Source organism: Syngnathoides biaculeatus, chromosome 6 (assembly GCF_019802595.1).
Source record: "Syngnathoides biaculeatus isolate LvHL_M chromosome 6, ASM1980259v1, whole genome shotgun sequence".
NCBI classification, from domain to species: domain Eukaryota; kingdom Metazoa; phylum Chordata; class Actinopteri; order Syngnathiformes; family Syngnathidae; genus Syngnathoides; species Syngnathoides biaculeatus.
The window spans coordinates 17,862,766-17,880,869 of NC_084645.1; the positions used below are offsets into that span (position 1 = coordinate 17,862,766).

Here is an 18,104-nt window from a genome sequence, read left to right on the forward strand (position 1 = left end):
AAATAAATATATTCACCGTTAAAAAACATCATGGAGGTTTCGTATTGTACTGCACAAGTCTAAGAATCCAACAGTTTCTAGTCCAGGTGTACACTCAGGAGTAAAGTGCAAGTTATCTAATACTGCAAGGCACAAACTATGATTGTCTTTTAGTTTCTCGTGTAAAAATATTAGTCACATACTTTCAAAATATTATCTTACAGTAACAATAAATAGCTATTTTTTTCTACACATATTTTGGACACAATATACAATAACTAATCACAAATACAATATCAGTGAAGTTTACATATTTTCCTAATCATATAGAAAACATTAGCTCAAACAAATAAATTAAATTAATCAGCGGTATTTTTGTTTCAGTGAAAAGTATGTGACATTGTGTCTCTGGATACAAAACAGTTTTGGCTTGGCCCATATTCTAGACACACTTTCATAGTTAAGCATGAGAAGGATTGGAAAGGACACATGAGAATAAAATTAAAAAAAAATAAGAATTAGAATGTTCTTCTCATTTTAAAATTTAGCTTATAATTTTTATTTTCTCATAAAATAAAAAAGTCAGTTTTCAATACTCAACAACGATTACATGTCCAATAACAATAATTAAAAAGGTTGAAACAACATTTTTTGAGCATTATCATGTGGCTGACGAACACATACAAACATAACGAAGAACATAACATACTGAAAGTGCGATATTCTCATGACTATCCATCCATCCATCCATTTACTGAGCTGCTCATCCTCACAAGGGTAGCGGGAGTGCTGGAGCTTATCCCAGCTATCTTCGCGGAGGAGGGGGCTACACACTGAACTGATTGCCAGCCAATCACAGGGCACATGGAGACAGACAACAGTCACACTCATGATCACACCTAGGGGCAATTTCGAGTGTCCAATGATCTTGCAAGTTTTTGGGATGTGGGAGGAAACTGGAGTGCCCAGAGAACACCCACGCTGGCACGGGGAGAACATGCAAACTCCACAGAGGCGGGGTCAGGATTTGAACCCCAGTCCTCAGAACTGTGAGGCCAATGCTCTACAGCTACACCACCGTGCCCCCAATCTCATGTGGTCTTCTAAAATGTTCTTACTCACATAAAATTGATCGACCACTCAGCTTAGAATTGTCTTCACATGTGGTGTCATAGTCACTCTATAAAAAAAACATGGCAGTGTTTCTGGCAATCAGTCACCATCACCCTGCTGGAAAGCTTGGCGGATACCATTTTAACTTGTATTCCTGACTAATGAAGGGGGGAAAAAGCAGGTGCAAATCTCAGCACCCACTTACTCTAAGTTTCCCTTTTTTTTCCCTAGAGTGTAATACACCTCTCTTCTGCTCTTACTTCATAGAGGAGGCAAACACCGAGAGGGGACGAGGCTCTCTTGAATCTCTGCCCTTTTTCCTTCTGAGGTTTGACGAAGATACGAACAGCCACCTCTCAATCGGCAAATTTCGAATCCTCATTTTCACACAGCTCGTCCTCTGCCGAAGCCCCGAGAGGCCGCAGACGCTCACCCGGAGTCGTCTTTGCGCCTGAACTGTGTCTCTTCAGCTTGTCATCGTCACTGTTTTCTTCGGAGCCCAACCTCTCTGCTGTACCGTGACAAGAAAGGAGATTAGATCCCTGCTTGGTGGCCATGCTGAATAAGGCACCAATCCAGTAAACAAGGCATTTGGAAAATTCCATATATTCTCTGTATACTTGAAAAACGTATTACAGTGGAACCACTGAGTTGGAACACAATCTCCCAATTATTAACCGTCTAGGCAGTATCCCAAGTTAAATTTTAAATTATAAGTTAACCATTGTTAGCATTAATACATTAAAAACAGTAAAGCAATCCTAATTTTAATGAAACCGATTGAAACATGTAACAGATGCACCACACACTTCATTTTATTTTGAACATTTCTAACCTTCTTCAAAATGTGAGAAGATAAACACTAAAACATAACAAAACACTGAAGGTGGATCATGTAACACAATGCTTTGAGTTGGAGTCAACAAACTTTACACAACTACCCTCCTAAGGCTGGTCTGCCTTTGGAATAAATCTCCCCAAATCCCTACGCCCACAAGTTATTCTTGAGGTTTAGTGTCATGACATCCGTTGTGGGACTTCAAATGTGTAGTTTTAAAGGACATTCGTGGTAACGTTCTCAATCGTGCAATGTAATGCGTATCGGACTTGACTTGCAGTATTGCAGAAAAGTACTCACCAGATTTGCACGTAGCTTGTTTCCTGTAATTGTGTTCACCATTTTGCTCTGCGGCTATCACGCTGTCTGCGTTTTTTTTCCCTGATGGTTTAGTTCTGGGCTTCACCTTGTTGAAATTCCCCTCCAGGATCCAGTCATGCTGTAAACCTTCATCTGGGGTCATGCGTTTAGTCGGATCCCATCTGAAAAGCACAAGGGATTTAAAAAAAAAAAAAAAGATTTTAAAAGCACTGAACTTAAAACGGTCCCTTTTTTGAAAGTGAAGCAGAGCTCGCGCATGAACGTACGTGAGGCAGCGTGTGATGAAGTCTAAGAATAAAACGTCGTTTGTCTTCAGTGTCGTTGACAGCTCCTTGGAATTGGGTCTTCGTTTCTTCCCCTTCGTATTAGTCGTGTTTCTGGGATTTCCTTTTGAGTCTGAACATGAATGCAAACGGAGATAATTATTGGATCTGAACAATACCCCCATGAATAAATCCTATAATCTTTGTTACATTATCACATACTGGCACAAATGTACATTCAATTACAGGACTTGGAAACACAGAGCTTCAACAAGACAATTAGTGAAGTAAGGCTTTTGTGACTACTGCTATTATTACTATTTCCAGTTGGGTGGCAGAACTGCTTATTGTCAGACGTCAGAAGTAAAGTTACTAATATTTTTGCCAGACTTTGGTTACATCTCATCAACTTGAACAGCAGCTTTTGCATGATCGTCACAGTCATATCCACAGAAAGGTGACGCAAAGGAGGTGAGGATGACTTCTTACCAAAGAACAATCTCCTCCTGGATGCGGACTGGACAAAATCATTAGGAGGCATTCCAAGAAGCTGCAAACAAAAAGGAATTAGATGAGTTCAGTAAATTGCACAATTGGTCATGTTCAGCAGATGTGAGAAAGTATGTAATCACATGCACACCTCCATGATGCATGCGATCTGCTCCACTTCACTCTCCCCCGGGAAGAGAGGGTACCCGGTGTAGAGCTCAGCCAGGATGCAGCCCAGACTCCACATGTCAATGGCCATGCTGTAGGGGTGACCCAGGATGACCTCTGGGGAGCGGTAGAAGCGGCTCTGGATATATGTGTACACTGCAATAGATCAGGTGAGACGAGCTCTAATTTACTTCACTTGCTCATCATTCAAATCTGATCGAAGAAGCCTGTTATTGTACAATTAGTGGATTGCATCAATGTACCACGAGTTACTCTGTGATTCCCAGCCCTATTTATTATTAGCTTATTAGCTTTATTTTGCAACGTCATGACCATAATTTAATATGACACTTTTGTTCTGATGTGTGATGGACAATTGCATCTCATAATAAATGTTACAATTAATTGCAGTTACCTTACTTGCCCTCAGTAGATTTTGGTTGCATTATATTTGTAATATGACAATGAGGTCACTAACATGTCTGAATAGGACTTGGCAACATCTGGTAACGTGAAGGTTTCCATGAAAAAAGACTCCTGTTGGTTTTGTGTATTGTTGTGCCGCTTAAATGCCTGTGTCCATTTGGCCATTTCTCCCTGTGGTGTATTTGTTTTGTCCATTTGATGGTTGGGACGTGTCAAATATCGACATACTTCTTGACACTAGCCCTCTTATCTGTCCTCTTTGCAAAGGTAATAAAGAGCACAAGCTCTTTTGCATTAAAAAAGATACAACTTTCAGGTATCCCCCGTAGATAGTACTTGCCCACTTTGTGTTTGGTACCCACCCATTCAACTCACCTGAACAACAACATGGCATTTGAAGGTTTCAAGCAAGTGAATCTCAGCCATCAAGGCATAAAAATACAGTCCATAATGGATGCACATGTTGTGTATTACAACAATACTTAACTGTATTATAAATTATGATGTAACTATGGCTGAGCTGATCAAGCTCTCTGTCATTGTCGCTTGTTATCATTGCCAAAATATGTGCAGGCGATAAACGTCGTGTGGCGGTCTTATTCAAGTGAATGGGAGCAGAAGACGAGTCTAACCTCAAAATATTATTTTCATCCATCTTCGCCTTCAGATCGTATTCCCTGTTAGTGGACCATCAATGCAACATTTGGAGGATTGTGCTTCACAATGACAGTAAGACCCCCATCAAATGATCCAAAAAATGCGATGTCGCTATTAACGCTGCCACGAGCCACAGTGCTGCGATATTGCTCAGGACCAATCAGAGCAAAGATGTTATTCATCTTCAGATTAAAAATAATAGTGATCGAATCAGAGCAAACTTTATTTACGTATTGAATATTAGTGAGAAATCTGGCTGTCTCGTCTGCCAAGATGAAAAAAGGCACCCTGTGCATTTATATATTTGAAACACCTTTGGTATTGCATCTTGCTAAATTGTGCTAATGGGCAGAGTCCAGTCAGTACAATTTGGCACATAAAACCACACGTGCCCTCACCTCTTTGTTGTTCATAACAGCTTGATCCAAAATCAACCACCTTGATGTTCCCTGGTCCTCTTTGAGACAAAAGGATGTTCTCCTGTTAAAGAAAACTTTTTAAAGTTTCTCTTCCACAGCGGTAACCCCACACGTCCACAAGATGGTACAAATGTTCTTCTACAGTTACAACTACTACTACCACAACTTCTATCCGTGTCTATATCTAAGCGAAGCTGAGCAAGGCAACAAAAAAGTAGCTCATGTAATTGTGTCTATATCGCATTATCATTCCAGTTTCATATTCCGTAGTTCTGTATGAATCAATACCGGCTTGAGGTCGCAGTGTATGATCTTTTCTCTGTGGAGCATTTGCAGGCATCTCAGCAGAGCATGTGTGAAGCGACGGATGAGAGCCACACTGAAGCCCTGGAAGTTGTTCTTTTTGATGAGCTCGTACAAGTTCACCCTGACAAGACAAATGAACCACTGCTAATTATTAAGTTTGAATTGGTTTAAAATCGTCACAATTTATCATAGTGCCTCTATTCAAATTTCAAACATATTTGCATAACTTAGTAGAGTCCCTTCCGTTGGGGCTAAAAGGGGATTGTGGCAGCAATGTTTTCCTGCTCTCATGTGTGATGAGGTGTGCTATGGATGGTGTAATTGGAGCCTCTGCACCATGAAGCAATAAGGGGTAAGAGATAGGGCTCTAATCAACGCCTTAACTCAAGGATTTGGTGACAGTAATGCAAGACAAGGTGGCAGTCCAAGATGTCCTCAAAAGGTCCACCTTTTAATGGGATGACATCAATGTGGTAACTCCTGGTGAAACATTATCTCAAAGATCAGAGGACAATTTTTTTTTCCCCCTGATATCCATAGAACCCCTTTGCAAACCACATCTGACATTTTACAGTGATGATAAAGCAGGTATAAGGCATTTAAACCGATAAGTGTGATGCAGAATGCGCCTTCTGCTTTTTGCATCCAGCGCCTTCTGGTCTTCGTGTCTTTCCGCCGCTGCGACGTAACACGAGCCAAACATCTTGTTCATTTGGCATTGTGTGATATTGTTCCATGCTATCTTATTTTTGTTGTTGTATGATTAAGCGATGTCACGATGGTTTATTGTGTGGCATTTGGTTCTACTGGCGTACACAATAGGTGAGCATTTCCTTGTGTATATCTATGAATTGATTATGGTTTAATATGCATTAGGAAAAAAAAAAGACCCACACAGTACTTTTCAGTGCTGTGGTCTGTACGTTTGTCCACATGACAAGCCAAGAGACACAGCAAAGACTTTCTATCTTTCTACTCGTGCGAGGTGCACACAATATATAGGAATACTGCATACTATGTAAAAGCTTGTGCCGTGCCACTGAAACACATAGATATGTATAGTTGTGTTAAGAAATATTAGCACTGCTGAGGTGCCATTATTTCAAGCCATGGCTGTATAAAAAAATTCTTTTGACACATTGAGCCAGTGGCCACTGTTTTTCTTCTACTGCTGCTTGGCTGCTTAAACCCGTCACTGTGATGGGCTCAAACGTACGCTTTGGCACAGTCAAGTTAATTTGGGTGCTCCTGCTTGTCAAAATCCTCCTCCTCCAAATATTTCAACTCATTGCTCACCATTGCGGATTGTGTGTAGCACACTGTGTTTGCCAATTGCGATGTCACTTCTGGTTGCCTTAGCAGTGGATGGAGTAACCACACCCTGGTGTCTCGACCTTCGGGTATGTTCGGGGAGTCCTCAATACGTGTAATTAAAATCTAATTTTTAGCTAAATTGTGGTTGAAAACATGCCGGAAGTTACCTGCATGTATTATTTAACGTATGGTCCAATTCCGTCCATGTTTTTGTGGATGCTGATTTGGGGGAAAGAAAGCGTATGTACAAACCCGAGAAGCTCAAAGGAGATGCAGAGGTGATTTCGGAAGTAGAAGTACTCCTTCATGTGGATGACGTTGTGAACGTTGTCTTTGTCTTTCCTCTTTATCGCATCCAAGATCTTCAGCTCAACTAAAGCTTGGTGATGAAACCTGAAGACCAAATAATATATTGAGTTGCATATTTACCCCAGGCCACTTTATAGACACATAAAAAGATGTTCCCAACTTGCACCTCTTCTTGTTGCGTATCATCTTAACGGCTACAAGTTCGTTGGTCTTGTGGTCCAAGCATTTCAGAACCTGCCCAAAGGAGCCTTTTCCAATTACTTCAAGTACTTCAAATCTGTAGGCGATGTGGTCATGCAGTACCTGGAAGAACAAAAGAAGTAGCACAGTTACTTTATATGTTTATATACTCTATACCATATACAGTAATGGCACCCTAATATTGGCATGTGAATTCATGAAAACCACTGACATAAACTGCACTGACTTAATTTTCCAGAAAACCTACTAGTGTACTTTATGTTTATACATTCATGTAATGTTACATTTATGTTACATATACTGCAATACTCACTTCTCACTTCCATCGAATCGTAAATATTCATCTTAACTAAACATTTCAGATGCTTCCAACTTTGTGAAAATAGTTTTGGGAATCTCCTTTTCTGTCATGTACGAGCAGAAAAGTCCTAAATACTAAGACGAGTTTGGATGAATGTAGAGTGGTAGAATTTCAGAGCCTTCACTCCAGTCCCTTCACACATCTTTAGGATGAACAACGATTCAATGTTTGGTGAATGTTTTTTCCAGAAATGTTGATATTTAGAAAGCTTCATACTTACCGTAAAACAAACCCAGATTCAAACAACGGACCAATTCAAAACCTGGTTTTGCCCAACCCGAATCTCAGCTACAATGTTTGGAAATCATTTCTAGTACCATGCAAAACTTCTCACTTTTTGGACTTGTTTTAGAGCGATTTTATTTGGACATCTATTTAAGGTTAAAGATCATCTCGATAATACCAGAACATTACCCTGATGTAGCTCCCATGCTCATCATCATATCCACAGTTCTGCGGTGCATTGTGGGAACCCTCGATTTTCTGAGAGCCCAGCCCGAGGAACCAGATCTCTGCGTAGTCCATTATTTCCTCCCTCTCAAACTCAGTCAGACGATCTTGGAAGTTGTTGATTGAATCTATTACCAGTTTGAGGAGGAGGAGGAGGAGGAAGATCATATGAGTCATGTTATCATATTGCTGGAAGAGCAGAGGAGGATGAGCAAGCATCGTGATGCAAACATGCTATTCTCTTCCATGAGTCTATTAATAAGGTTTGATAAGATTTCTGAGCATATAATCTTTTTATTGCACTCCATGAAAACATACCTGTAGGAGACATTGGTAGCCTGCGACCCTCCGGTGGCTTTTCTTTATTCAGCCTGTTGCTGAAGAGTTTGTTGTTGCGAGAGACGGATATTTTATCCATGGTGGCACCAAATCGCATGGTGAAGTGCTGAGTGGGCTTTGGCCTCTCAACCTGTTCAAGGACGTTCAAATTTCAGCTCTGTGTCATCTTACTTTTCCACACTATTAAAAGAGCCTACAGTTATATTTCTGTGAGTAGTTACAAGTTCAAGACAGTTACCATGAAGACGTTCCACAACAATCACACGGTACCTAACCCAGTCACAAAACTGGGACTAATATCATCATCAACAAATGAATTTAAAATGCGGAGCACTTTTTGGTGCTTGTCAGAATGATCATTACACTTGATTAAAATGGTGAATTGATGAGATCCTTACAGTGCTTGTCTGATAGTAGTTGTGGACCCCCTGATTGACAATTTGGGGCAGGATATGGTCCGACTGCTGCTGGTGCTGATTCTTGGCATTACTGACCACCACCTGGACAACTGGAGGCTCTAGCTGGGGCAAAGTTGCTACTCCTGGGCCAATCTTCTGTAAGGAAAAACACTGGTTTTACTAACAACTTCGTGAGAGCATTAAATGAAAACAACAACAAACTAAATAATACAAAACGTTGAAAAGACATACACTGTACAATAACTAAATAGAGTGGGTCATCCATGGAGGTGATCTTTCTTGCTTAAGTTTATAAGAAGAAGAATAAATGATTGAGAGTAATATCCATCCATTCATTTTCTTAGCCGCTTATCCTCAAAAGGGTCACGGGGAGTACTGCAGCCTAAACCAGCTGTCAACGGGCAGGAGGCAGGGTACACCCTGAACTGCTTGCCAGTCAATTGCTGGGCACATAGAGACAAACAGCCGCACTCACAATCACACCTAGGGGCAATTTCATTTAATGTTGCATGTTTTTGGGATGTAGGAGGAAACCGAAGTGCCAGGAGAAAACCCAGGCAGGCACGGGGAGAACATGCAAACTCCACGCATGGAGGGCCGGGATCGAACCTAGAACCTCAGAACTGTGATACCAACGCTTTCCAGCTGAACCACTGTGCTGCCCTTATAACAATATATAGTGTCTAATTAATCTCATAGACAGAAATCCATATCTACAATGAAGATGTACCTATTCAGGATATACAACACAGTTGTAAACATAAAAAAGTAGAGTTGGTCAGCGAGTGTGATCTATAAATGAAGGATATCTTTTTTTTTTTTTGGAACTGTCCTTGCATGCCTGTCACAGCCTCTTTCGTCAGTACGTCTTTGTGTTGGGCTGATTGCTTTTTAGTTTCTGGCTCAGGTGATCGGCACCCCCAGCAGGGAGCAGCTGGAGTTACCGAGGGTAATGGGGACAAACTCCTGTCGGTCCTGACTAGGCCATGTCCTGGCGCTATCTCCTCGTGCTTTGTGGGGGACAAGAGGAGTAACCTGCTCCTCTCTGGCTGCCGTCAAAGCATACTCTGAGAGCCTGATGGGTAAAATTAGACCCCTGTCCAATGCCAAGTGTGCTGGGACGAATTAGATGTTGTAAAGATGTACTGTATATCAGACTCATGGAGGGAATTACACGGTAAATTTAGGACGTGCCTCTATTTTGTTAGCTGCCATTCCACAAATATGTCTGGTTAAATCAATCACAATAACATTGTCCTGACATATTACGTACATGAATACAACCGATTCGACTGTACTGTATATATCTTTTTTTTTGTATTGAAAGCCCGTCTGCACAAGTACCACTGATGGTTTTCACCATTGAACATTTGGAACCCCACCAAAGCACAAGATTGAAGTGATGGAATTGGAAGTGTTAGTGGAAGACAAACAAATAGTAAGTTTCTTTCGGCTTGTCCCTTTCGGGGTCGCCACAGCGTGTCATCTCAGATGAACGCACATATATGTTTGGCACAATTTTTACGCCGGATGCCCTTCCTGACGCAACCCTTCTCAGGGAGTGGAGGCCCCAGTGGGATACGAACCCACAACCCCTGGTTTACCAAACCACTGCTCTAACCACTGAGCTACGGGGCCTCTGGAAGACAAACAAATATTACTGCAAAATCAGAAATTTGTTGCTTTGATAGTTTTGGTGATGCCACTAACAGCTTAAAAGTCACATTTAATTTGATCCAGTTCCCATTCTATATAACATTGTGTTCATAACTTGGGAAGACACACCAGAAAAAAATACTTTGGAGAGGCCAGTACTCGACAATTGTCACAAAGCACTGAAAATACCCTTGCGCCTGATTTTCAGATGTAGTGTATGAAGAGCCATGATCACCCCTCGCAATTTGTCTCAGGTTTGAATAATTGAATTGGGCATACTGAATTAGTTTATTTGCATATAATATCTTCCCAGAACACGCAAATGAACTACATGGCAACCTTGTGCATCGTTATAATGTATTTAATTTCCTATGGCATCTTGCAGAGGTTAAAATCTGACCTGTAAGCAGGATCGGTTGGTCCCAAGACGACTCCCTTCTGCTTGCTGTCTGTGAGGGAATGCCTCCGGGCGTGACGTCTGCAGGAGGAATAATAATGTTTAAAGCGGACAACAAGACCGCAAAAGCAATTATGCTTCTGTTCATTTTAGGCAGAGTAGAAATGGGCCAACAGTGAATTTGAAAGTCACACACATTGTCAGATTCAAGAATCCTTTAACACCTCAAAAGATGAAAGCAGTGTTGCGGAAATTGCTTCTCATATTTATTCTCTAGTCACACGCATACACACACATACACATACACATATATACATACGCACATATGCACGCACACACCCACGCACACACTGCAGCCAGCCGAGCAAAAATTGGTACCAAAAATAATGCAGTGAGATCTAAAAATATGTTACTTCTGTAAAAACCCAGCAACAACCAATCCCTCGCGTATGCTGAACCTTTTCCTCCTGGTGTGCAGTGTCTGAACATGTGCCTGTTCGTCCTTGTGCTTGCCAGTGAATGTACACGTGTATGTGTTCAAGAGAAGCAATCTGTAGTCAAAACCAATGGACTTTCACATTCTATTAAAAGGAACTGGGGTATTTGGGATGAATCCCTTTTGATACCAATCTGGCTGACACGGCACGTGCCTTTTTAATCAGTGGGTGAGCCCATGTTGGCTCCATATGGGCGGAAAAAAAAAAAGCTTAACCCCATTCGGAGATACACGCAGATCACCCTACCTGCCCAGGGTTGGGAGGGAAAGGTGAAACAGGCGTGCTGACCGGGATAAAAACACTTGCTATAATCTAAACCTTGTCCTGTGCTCATGAGGCAAACATAACAGATTAATCCCAAATGAATCTTCCGGACTTGACGAATGAGCAGAAATGGATGATCTGAAAGTAAACAAGATCCTCAAAGGGCCTGTTGGCTTCACTCGCCAGTGGGTCGGATAAAACCACGGGTGGTCTTTACGGTAGTCATGTTACAATGCAAAGTAGGGGGCATGTAGGTCACTGTGGCGGACTGACATAAAAGCTCACCTGTGTGGATGAATTGACTAATGAATGTTGAGCTTGTGGAGCCATATGGCATCATGTGAAAAGACGCCAAAGTACTTAATGGCTAAATGCTTTTCATTCATCTCATCTGACATTGTCCATTGTAAGGATCAGAACAATTAAATGCTCCTCCACAAAGCAGATGGGACCTGCACACAGTAACTTGCATGTAATGAGATCTGACCTTCTTGTTTGGTGATATGCTGTAAGATTTTTGTAATGTTAAATATTTGCATTTGCAGGTTGGGAAACGCTGAACTAGACTAGTTGCAAGTGTGAGATGAATCCATGTTACCATGTTTAGCGGGTAAAATAATTGGGCGTCACCGCTGCAGGGTCATCCCCCCAGGAAGCTTTGCCTCCGTGGGACCCTCGTGGATGCTTGCAGAAGGTCCACACATGGAGCAAAGGCCGGTTAACGTCAAATAACTTCCAATATTTTGCCTTATCAACTGCTGAATGATGATGTACGAAGCACTGACTAAAATAGAAAGGAATTTTGTTTTTCCACCACATGCGAACAGATTATGCATTTCTTGTGGAATTTGGGGATGTGATTTGAAGCCAATAATATTGAGTTTGCCATCACGACTGATGCATCCTGGGGTCTTCCCGAAATTGTATTGAGTCAGCATTTTCTGGGAAACCAAGTTCACTCGTGACAGTGGAGCAAATATAGACTTAGTGGCCACAAAATCATATGTACATACAGTAGCATATTCATAATCCAATGATATTACCACGGCACCAAAAATGTTTGCCTCTGCAAATGCTAAATGATAGAAAATACATATTTTGAAGAATTATCTTTCTGTGGGCAGTTAAAACAAGACTGCAAAGTATCGGTGGTATATTCAATTATTATCTCAAAATTTGTAGCTGTAAATTTTTACCTATATTTGACCTCTGGGCCAAGAAAGACATATCTGGAATAGAAATGTACTCTACAACACCTCGCAATAAACTTTAAATACGTATAACGCTAGTCAAATTCTACTGAGTGGTGTACAAACAAGTTTCCTCACCTTATTTATCTCTGGCAACATGATGACAGCGTGACTCTAAAATAAATGAATGAATAAAAAGTGAATATTGATGCAGGAGACTTTATAGAATCCAAACAAAAATTGTCATCGTATCCAACTCCGCCGTGTCCTATGGCAAATCCGTGCTCTACAGTAAGTGCGTGAATGTCGTTGAAACTGATCGGAGCCACAAATGCTAAAACAGGCGCACTCCAGGTTTTCCGCGCACTGTTTGCGTCACCGGCAGAGATTAGCGCAAGAGGCAAGCTGTCGTCGGTTCCGTGCGTCGTGACGCGCCCGGCTAAGGAGGACCGGGAGCCACCTGGTCAGGTTTCTGCCGCGGACAGCTGGGGATGTCTCGATATAGACGCGCATGTGTGTCTTTTCTATCCCTCTGCTGCTCGGCCCACCTCCACCGAGTCCCCCCCCCCCCCCCCCCAACACCGACGCAGCGTGGAGCAGATTTCCACCGACGCACGCGCGCACGTCAGCCTCGCCGCTCGATATTCTCCGGAGACTCCCTCACAATCTCCACTATGAGTTTTAGGATTCCCTGGGAAACAAGCACGATCTAACCACCCCCTCCCTGTACGTCATCGCAAATAACTATGTACTCAATCACCTTTCAAAAATATTGGCTCAGTTGTGTTATGCTGTCTTTCTGTTTATAATTTTACGGTTAAATAGGTTCTCCGAGTTCAAATATGATGGGAACAGCTCTCATTGTGATGCAGTACAGTTATACTATTATAATAACTTAACAACAGGCTAAGTCAAAGGGAGCAGTTTTACTGTATATTTGTAAAGGCAAAATATTTGAAATATTTCTGTTCTGGTTGGTGTATGGAGTCACCAACCTTTTTGATACTGAAAGCTACTTCTTTAAAGCAAAGAGTTTGACTTTGAGACACACCTTTTAAAAATGACCTCAAATTATCTTTACTGATGTGCTCAAATAAATAATGAATGAGAATCCTGTACACTAGCATGCAGCCACTGATCATATGAATGATTTCACGTAATAATTTAATAAGGAAGAAAACAGCAGAATATCAACATTGTTTCTATAAAACTTTGTGCATGTTTATACTTTTTAAATTTAGCTCTCTGACAACATTCCAAGGAAATTGCAATATTGCATCCCTGGGTAGCTATTTTTAGAACAGGAATGCGGGGCCCTTGATATGATCCCTGGGGACAACATTTTGCCCACGGGCACTGTGTTGATGACCCCTCCTGTAGTAGCAGTTTAAAACATTATAGATTCATTCATTCAGATTCATTCAAGAGACATTGTAACAATGAGCAGCATGAATCACTGCAAATTGCGACAAACGTGGTGTACGCGGTGTGTGTGCGATTTTGAGAAGGCTTGTTTCACACGTTGCACATGTAAGTGAGCGCTGCACATTGATTTTCCATAGACTAATTCCTTGGGGTTGGGGTGGGGGTGGTACTGTTTGTCCATGTGAGAAGGGGCCCAGGAGGTGAATATGATTAGCTGACAGCTCTTATGCAACCGCATTGGTTACTCCAGTAATCCATCTCACTCCCAGGACAGGATGTGTACCTTTTCAAGAAGCTGCTTATTACACAAGTTTATTCCCTAAGCAAGTGTTGTGTACAAAAGTTGAGGTATATTAGGTTGCGGTACAAAGCTACTAGCATGCAAGCCATGATGCAGTACTAATACAGATTTGGTGATGGATGGACTGTGATTGGCCTCAGCAGCTGGAGTGGGCTTATTTGAAGGGGTACACCAAGTACTCTGAAGTAGGCCTTTTTTTCTAAATGAATTTTGATTAACGAGTACTAGCCATGCATCTCATTTAAGAGCAGCAGAACTCCCTAGAATGAGATGTCTGGGACATTTTTCTCTATAGTTAAAAAAAAAAAAAAACAGACAAATTCACTATTCATTTTTTCAGCACTGGAGGGCACTGAGTCGTAAGTACAATATTTGCATTATTTACATCCAGCATTAAATGTTTTGGACCTTAAATGTGGCTTCATATTGTTTATTTGTTTTTTGTCATATTGTGGATCATTCTGCCTCATTTAAATACGCAGATACAGGAAAAGTCCGTCTGAGAAGAAAACAAAATACGTACTGCCTTTTGGACTACAGAGACCTCAAAGCTGCCTACAGGCAGGGCCTCTTATTGTGTTGTGGCGGGGCTGCTAAACTGAGTAGCGTATGGGGAATAAAGTGGGATGGGAGCTTGGAAATGACACTTTAACACAAATATCTGTACGTTTGTATTATAATGATTATTTTGCGTAATTTAGTATTCATTTAAATGTCCAATTTTTTTCCAATCCATTGTTGTAATTTCAAATCCAAGCTGTTTTAACCATTTTCAGAAACCTATTGCAACAATAATCAAACATAACGTTTGCTCAGTTCCATGTTTCTGCATTGCATCAAATATCTTCGGACAGCATAGCAAATAACTTTGAGTTCATTATACTTGAAAAGGTTAATTGCATCCACAAAATGTTAATGTGACAACATGCTCCCACTGGAAATTTCAGTCATACTTATGCACTGTATTAAAATCCTCCTGAATATTTCCAGGAACGTGTAAATTACAGTCTACTCTAAGCAGTAGTCATGCATAAATATGGCAGAAATGCTGCTGACATTATTATTATTTTTAACCCTAACCTTAAAGGTGGTCTTTGCTGTAATGGAAACAAGTAAAAGAAAAAAATAAATTAAAACATTTGTTCTAAAAATACACAACTATTTCCTACAAATTTACATTTTATCTTTGAATGAAATCCCACTAAATGCAAATAGCATAAGTAATGGTCAACTAACTTTTTACAGTACGCGTTGCCATTGTTCACCATCTGAAGTGTATCTTCACCTTGGGGAAAAAGCATTGTCCAAAGCGAAGGCAGAGCAAAACTTGTTTGACAGCTAATGTTATTAAAAGAAGCAAGGTGATACTTTAAAGCTGTGCACAACAGCATTTACTTGTAAATAAATCCTTCACTTGTAAATTCATACCTCAGGTTGGATCCTCCTGTGCCTGCTCCAACAGCAGCCTTGGAGGAGGTTAAATCCACCGCAGGCAGGTGAGGTTCTGTCATCCCGCATCGTGCAACTCCTCCATGTTTCCACAACTACACCCTGAAGTCAACCTCAACCCGCCAGAGGGATGTGTAGTACTCAGCAAGCCAGAGGTGACCTAACACAATCCGCTTGTCTCAGGCAAAGGACAATAACGTCTGCATCTTGTTACTGTAAGGTCCCAGTTTCAATCCTTAATCAGTCTTTACACGACGATGAAATAAGAGTTGACTTTTTCCTGAAGACCTTTTGTACAAAATTACTCACTGCAATGTGGCTGAATCAAGCATCCTTCCATTCCATAATGAGGAAGCAATGGTGCAGGTGGTCCTTGTCTGATTCCCACTCTGCTTCAGGAAACACACAGAAAGACGCAACCGTGTCTTTCTTTGCTGTTAGTGTACCTGGTGAGGGAGTTTGCCTGTGTTTTGCTGCTGGCAGTGACGTGTGGACGTGACTCAACGAGGGACTCTTTCTGCAGCTGGAGACATCAGCGGCAGGTCCCCAGCACTCGGCTTCCTGTGCGAGAGGCCTCTGGGGAGTGTCTTGATGAAGGTGGGAAGCACTGGAGTAGACAGAGAGTTACTATAGATACTGATCTCTTCCCCGGTGAACGGTTAATGTGACTGAGGAAGTCTGAGTGACAAATGTTGGAGCTCTAATGAGGCGCCCCTGAGGTTCAGACTTTCCTCTCCCTTCTCGCTTGTCATCATATCTTGGTGACAATGTCTACGGGGGCTGTCAGGTTTCCTCCCATTTGCTGAACCACTACACCAAATTAATCAAACACTGGAACCTTGGTTACTTTAGTTACTTGGTTACTGGTAACGTAATTCATTCTGAGATGTTCTGAGATGGCGGTATGGTGGCGCAGATGGAGAGCATTGACCTCACAGTTCAGAAGACTGGGGTTCAAATCCCAGCCCCTGCCTGTGTGTAGTTTGCATGTTCTCCCCGTGCCTGCGTGTGCTCTCACTGGGGACTCCGGTTTCCTCCCACATCCCAAAAACATTCATTGGAGACTATTTTGCCCCTAGGTGTGACTGTCAGTACAACTTTTGTCTGTATCCATGTGCTCTGTGATTGGCTGGTAACTGGTTTAGGGTGTACCCTGCGTCCTGCTCAATGACAGCTTGGATTCGCTCCATCACTCCCACAACCCTTGTGAGGATAAGCAGATCGGAAAATGGATGGATGGACATTCTGTGATTTGTTTGTTTGTGGAATAATATGTTTGGAAACTCAAACAAAGTTTCCCACTAAAGTAAATGGATCCCCGAAACAAATTGACATTTACCTCATCTTTATCAGTAATATGAAGAAAACTATTGCAAAGTCTCTGCTTAATGATTTCCAGCAAATGATAAATTGCTCACTTCTGCCAGGCAGGTTTCCGAATCCCTGGAAATAGCTGCCATTAAGCCACTTCTGGAAAAAAAAAGCCAAATGTTTCTATGTTAGCAAAAAAAAAAAACATCCCAACCCCTCGCCCAACATTGGAGCCAACATTGTTGTGAAAGTTGTTTTCAAACAGCTCAGCAATTTCCTGAACCTAAATGTAATTTTTTGACAAATTTCAATCAGGTTTTCAACCTCATTACAGTATGGGATCGGCTCTAATCAAAGTGTTAAATGATATAAGGTTCAACACTGACTTGAGAAAGGTTTCAGTTCTTGTGATGTTGGATCTCAGTGTTTGATACAGCAGATCACAACAAACTATTGAACAGTGTGGAAACTTGAGTCGGATTCAGGAGAACAGTTCTTAAACTGTTCAGGTCCTACTTGGAAAAAAAACGTTACTGTCTTTGTGACAATGCTAAGTTTTCAAATGGAGTCCCTCAAGGGTCACTTCAACGTCAGCCCCAAGTGTGAATGTTTTTAAGTCCATGTTAAAAAGTATTCATTTTTCATGCTTATGAGTAAGGTCTTTTAAAGTCATTTTTGGGGTGTGTACGAAATGTGCAATGGAAAAAAAGCTGTCTTGCCTTGCCTTACTGTTGATTTCAGTAACAAATGCACATGCATGTGCACCGCCTATCCTCAACCGCAGTGTCTAATGTTGACCACAAATACACACCATTTGACATGTTGTTTTCGTCCATTTTTTTTAGTGGCCACAGGATCTTCGCTGGCAGTCATTCTGCCGCTCCACCAAAAATAAAAGTAATATATCACTTTGTTTTGGTGACAGGAAATATGTTGCTATTTCTGAAGCATCAGTATTCCATTGCTGCTGGGTCAGACCGGCTTGGCTGCTTTACGTCTTTTCTTCCCTCTCATCTTTTGGTCTTGCCTCAAAATTTGAGGTATAAAGCCAGACCCTCAAACAATGGACACCAGGTAGGCTGTCCATTGTCCATTAGAAGCGCTACCCAGGGTCAGATGACACTGGAGTCATACATACCACATTTTAAAAGATGAGAAGCTGTGTTTGATATACTGTCAGAACACAGGGTTATTGCTGCCGGCAGTCTGATGAGGGGAACTGGAGCGAGATAACAGCTCAAT

The 18,104-nt window shown here is 41.5% G+C and overlaps 1 protein-coding gene across 1 annotated transcript; it reads right to left on the reverse strand.

The window, feature by feature from the left end:
• Positions 1 to 1,363: 1,363 nt before the first annotated feature.
• dyrk4 (dual-specificity tyrosine-(Y)-phosphorylation regulated kinase 4) lies at positions 1,364 to 17,090 on the reverse strand. Its single transcript, XM_061823198.1, has 15 exons — positions 17,077 to 17,090; positions 15,531 to 15,606; positions 10,429 to 10,506; positions 8,352 to 8,507; positions 7,933 to 8,083; positions 7,579 to 7,742; positions 6,769 to 6,905; positions 6,546 to 6,686; positions 4,962 to 5,100; positions 4,653 to 4,734; positions 3,155 to 3,327; positions 3,004 to 3,064; positions 2,518 to 2,647; positions 2,231 to 2,412; positions 1,364 to 1,603 (listed from the first exon to the last, which is right to left on the reverse strand). The coding sequence occupies exons 1-15, from the start codon at positions 17,088 to 17,090 to the stop codon at positions 1,449 to 1,451; spliced, it is 1,839 nt and encodes a 612-aa protein (XP_061679182.1). The 3' UTR covers positions 1,364 to 1,448.
• Between the last annotated feature and the right edge of the window lie 1,014 nt (positions 17,091 to 18,104).